The following is a 3,688-nucleotide window of genomic DNA, read 5'->3' as shown; positions in this document are numbered from 1 at the left end:
GACACACGTGCTGATTCCTCCTATCTGGGACCCCTGGTGATCTCATGTGGGTGTCACAGTGGAGAGATAGAGGAGAATTGGCACAAATGTTGGCAAACTGAGTTCAAACAGGTTTTTCCACCCACTCCATCCCTGCCTGGCTCCTCACACATATTCCCTATGGTGCACAGCCACGGAAAATAATTTGTTTTAAAATGTCGGCATTATTTCCAAAGTATTTCAGCCCTAGGTATCGTTTATAATAATGGCCTTCTTTGCCAATACCACACACACACACACACACACACACACACACACACACACACACACACACACACACACACACACACACACACACACACACACACACACACACACACACACACACACACACACACACACACACACAGGCTGGTGCAGAGCCATATCCTAAGTCTCTCTATATTTATGAGGACACTCATTGACATAACACAGAGCCCCTTACCTTAACCTTAACCATCACAACTAAATGCCAAACCCTAACCCTAAACCTAATTCCAAACTCTTAAACCAATAACTCTTAACTCTCAAACAGCCAATTGCATTTGTGAGGACCAGTCAAAATGTCCTCACGATGATGGTATTGAACCAAAATTGGCCATCATAACTACAGATACACACACACACACACACAAGTCTCTCTACCTTTATGAGGACACAAATTGACATAACGCATTCCCTAGCCCCTTACCCTAACCTTAACCTTAACCATCACAACTAAATGCCAAACCCTTAGCCTAATTCTAACCTTTAAACCAATAACTCTTAATCTCAAACAGGAAATTGAATTTGTGAGGACCAGTCAAAATGTCCTCACAATGATGGCATTGAAACTAAATTGACCATCATAACTACAGATACACACACACACACACACACAAACACACACACACACAAACACACACACACAAGTCTCTCTACCTTTACGAGGACACAAATTTACATAACGCATTCCCTAGTCCCTTACCTTAACCTTAACCGTCACAACTAAATGCCAAATGCTAACCCTTAACCTAATTCTAACCCTTAAACCAATGACTCTTAACCCGCAAACAGCAAATTGAATTTGTAAGGACCAGCCAAAATGTCCTCACTATGATGGTATTGAACCAAAATTGTCCATCATAACTATAGACACACACACATACACACACACACGGTGCGGTGCACTTGCTCCACTCTTCTCTGCACCCTCCTTCCTACGATCCGCCCACCATCTCGGGACCGGAGTCACGTGTCTCACCGCCTAGTCTCTCTCTCTCTCCCTCTCTCTCTCTCTCCACCACAAATCAAACTCACCCAGCGCGCAGAGGACGGGATGCGGAGCCGCGGAGGGGAGCGCACGGTTCAGTCAGACCCCGCCACGCCGCCCGGGCCACCATGGATCAGTAGAGGAAGTCCGAGGCGAGGAGAGGAGAATGCTGCCTCTGTTTCCCGCAGAGGAAGACTCCGATGAGACGTGAACGGGACCGGGGATGAGAGTCACACCGAGCCGGAGCTCCTCTTCGTGGTCTGGAACAGTCCGCCTGTGAACCGCAGGGGGTCCGGGGGGTCTCCAGGTCCACTGTGGATTGAGGTGGATCTGTGTTTTATTCAGAACCTGCAGGAGCCCAGTGGGTGAAGGTGATCCTCCACCATGAGGGTCGTTTCTGCAAACTTGTTCGCCCTGCTCCTCCTGTGCGCCCTGGCCGGTGTGTTCTACGTGTGGAGCCCGGTGGAGACGCGCATGGAGCGGCACAAGCGGAGGCTGTCCCCGGGCGGAGGGGCTCTCCACCCGGGGCTCACACCGGACCTCTCCGGTAACACTTTCCGGGCTTTGCTCGCTGTCCCGGCGGCACAAAGACCCCACTTGGGGGGCAGACTCCAGTCTCCCAACCTCACCCATCAAACTGTCCCTGCAGGAAGTCGAGATTTACATATAAATGGGGATAACAAGGGGTCACCACGGAGGGAGGGCCCGGTCAAGTTGGGCTCCCCGGTGGAGGATGGGGTGTTCTGGGGCGAGTGGCTGGAGGACCTCCGGCCGGTGGGCTTCACGGAGGAACATGCCCGGGGCTGGAGAGAGAGAGCCCGGACCCAGCAGGTGGTGAAGCTGGAGCCGGGCTGCGGGAGGAGATCCAACCAGCTCGCCACCTTCCGGGACGGGACCAAAGCGTGTGTCCGCTACGGGATCAACCCGGACCAGGTGCAAGGGGAAACTTTGACTTATTACCTCGCCAGTCTGCTGGGCATCACCAACCTGCCTCCGCTGGTCCTGTCCCAGCTGGGGGACAGCGAGCAGTGGGAGGCGGTGAGGACTCGGGTGGACGCCCTGCAGTGGGGGGACCGGGCCGTGGTGTCCCTCACCCAGTGGGTCTCGAACCTCACCGGGGTGGTCACTCCGGCCCCGCTGCGGCAGGAGAGCACCGGGCTGCACCCTGTGATGGAGCAGCTCGGGGACAAGACGCTGGAGGAGCTGCTGGAGCTGGTGCAGTGGAGCGACCTGGTCCTGTTCGACTACCTGTCGGCCAACTTCGACCGGCTGGTGAGCAACCTGTTCAGCCTGCAGTGGGACCCGCGCGTCATGCAGCGGGACACCAACAACCTGCTGAGGACCCCCCGCGGCGACCTGGTGTTCATCGACAACGAGGCCGGACTGGTGCACGGCTTCCGGGTGCTGGACATGTGGGAGAAGTACCACAGCTCGGTGCTGGGCTCCGTGTGCGTGTTCAGGAGGAGCACCACGGAGCGAGTGGCCGAGCTGCACCGGCGCAGGGACTCCAGGACGAGGCTGCTGCAGCTCTACCGGGACAGCGAGCCTCTGTCCGGGGAACTGGGATTTCTGTCGGACGAGCACGCCGGGGTCCTCCAGGACAGGATAGACACGTTACACAAACACATTTTGCATTGCAGAGCCAAGTACAGCCAGCTGTGAGCATCCAGGGAGCAACCAAAAAAATGGCTTTTTGGATTTACTTAACAAAGCTGTGTCAAGTGTGTCCACACAACTGTGTTAACTAATTATTATTTTGTAATATGGACTAAATGAAATCAAAAACATTATACACAAGGCATCTATTGCACTTCTGTCCGTCCTGGGAGAGGAATCCCTCACATGTGGCTCTCCCTGAGGTTATTACCTAATTTTAGCCTGTTAAAAGGGTTTTTAGTAGTTTTTCTTTACTCTTGTTGAGGGTTAAGGACAGAGGATGCCTCACAATGTTTAAAGCCCAATGAGACAAATTGTGCATCGTGAATATGGGCTATTCAAACACAATTTGATTGATTGATTGATTGATTGATTGACAAGGGAATTGAGTATATTATATTTAACTCGATTGGTACATTTTTATGTAATACTCTTTCATTGAACCTACTTAATACTGTTAGGTTCAACCAATTCAAGTTACACATAAGGGAATTGAGTATATTCAATATAACTATATTAGATCATTTGTATTGATTATTCTTACATTGAACCTACCTAATACTGTTCTGTTCAACTAATTAAAGTTAAGCCGATAAAAAATTAACGCAGACAAGTTAACTTTTAAGTAAGCCAGTTGCGTGGAACCACTTGACATAACATTCTTAATTAGATATTAAAAAACTGAATTGAATTCGGCCGACTGGAATGTCTGTCTCTGTTAAATATAAGAGGGATCGTGCTTTTTTTTGCCTGCACAGAAGA

The 3,688-nt window shown here is 50.8% G+C and overlaps 1 protein-coding gene across 1 annotated transcript; it reads left to right on the top strand.

Annotated features, from left to right (window-relative positions):
- Positions 1 to 1,654: 1,654 nt before the first annotated feature.
- On the top strand, positions 1,655 to 3,254 carry fjx1 (four-jointed box kinase 1). The gene has a single exon (XM_061077170.1). The coding sequence runs from the start codon at positions 1,655 to 1,657 to the stop codon at positions 2,930 to 2,932; it is 1,278 nt and encodes a 425-aa protein (XP_060933153.1). The 3' UTR covers positions 2,933 to 3,254.
- Positions 3,255 to 3,688: the final 434 nt, after the last annotated feature.

Source organism: Limanda limanda, chromosome 8 (genome assembly GCF_963576545.1).
Source record: "Limanda limanda chromosome 8, fLimLim1.1, whole genome shotgun sequence".
NCBI classification, from domain to species: Eukaryota; Metazoa; Chordata; class Actinopteri; order Pleuronectiformes; family Pleuronectidae; genus Limanda; species Limanda limanda.
The sequence above is the reverse complement of the archived record's forward strand: the minus strand, read 5'-3'. Positions and strand labels throughout refer to the sequence as shown.

Bases quoted from the DNA above. Each gene is read 5' to 3' on its own strand.
- fjx1 (XM_061077170.1), top strand. From the start codon at position 1,655: ATGAGGGTCGTTTCTGCAAACTTGTTCGCCCTGCTCCTCCTGTGCGCC.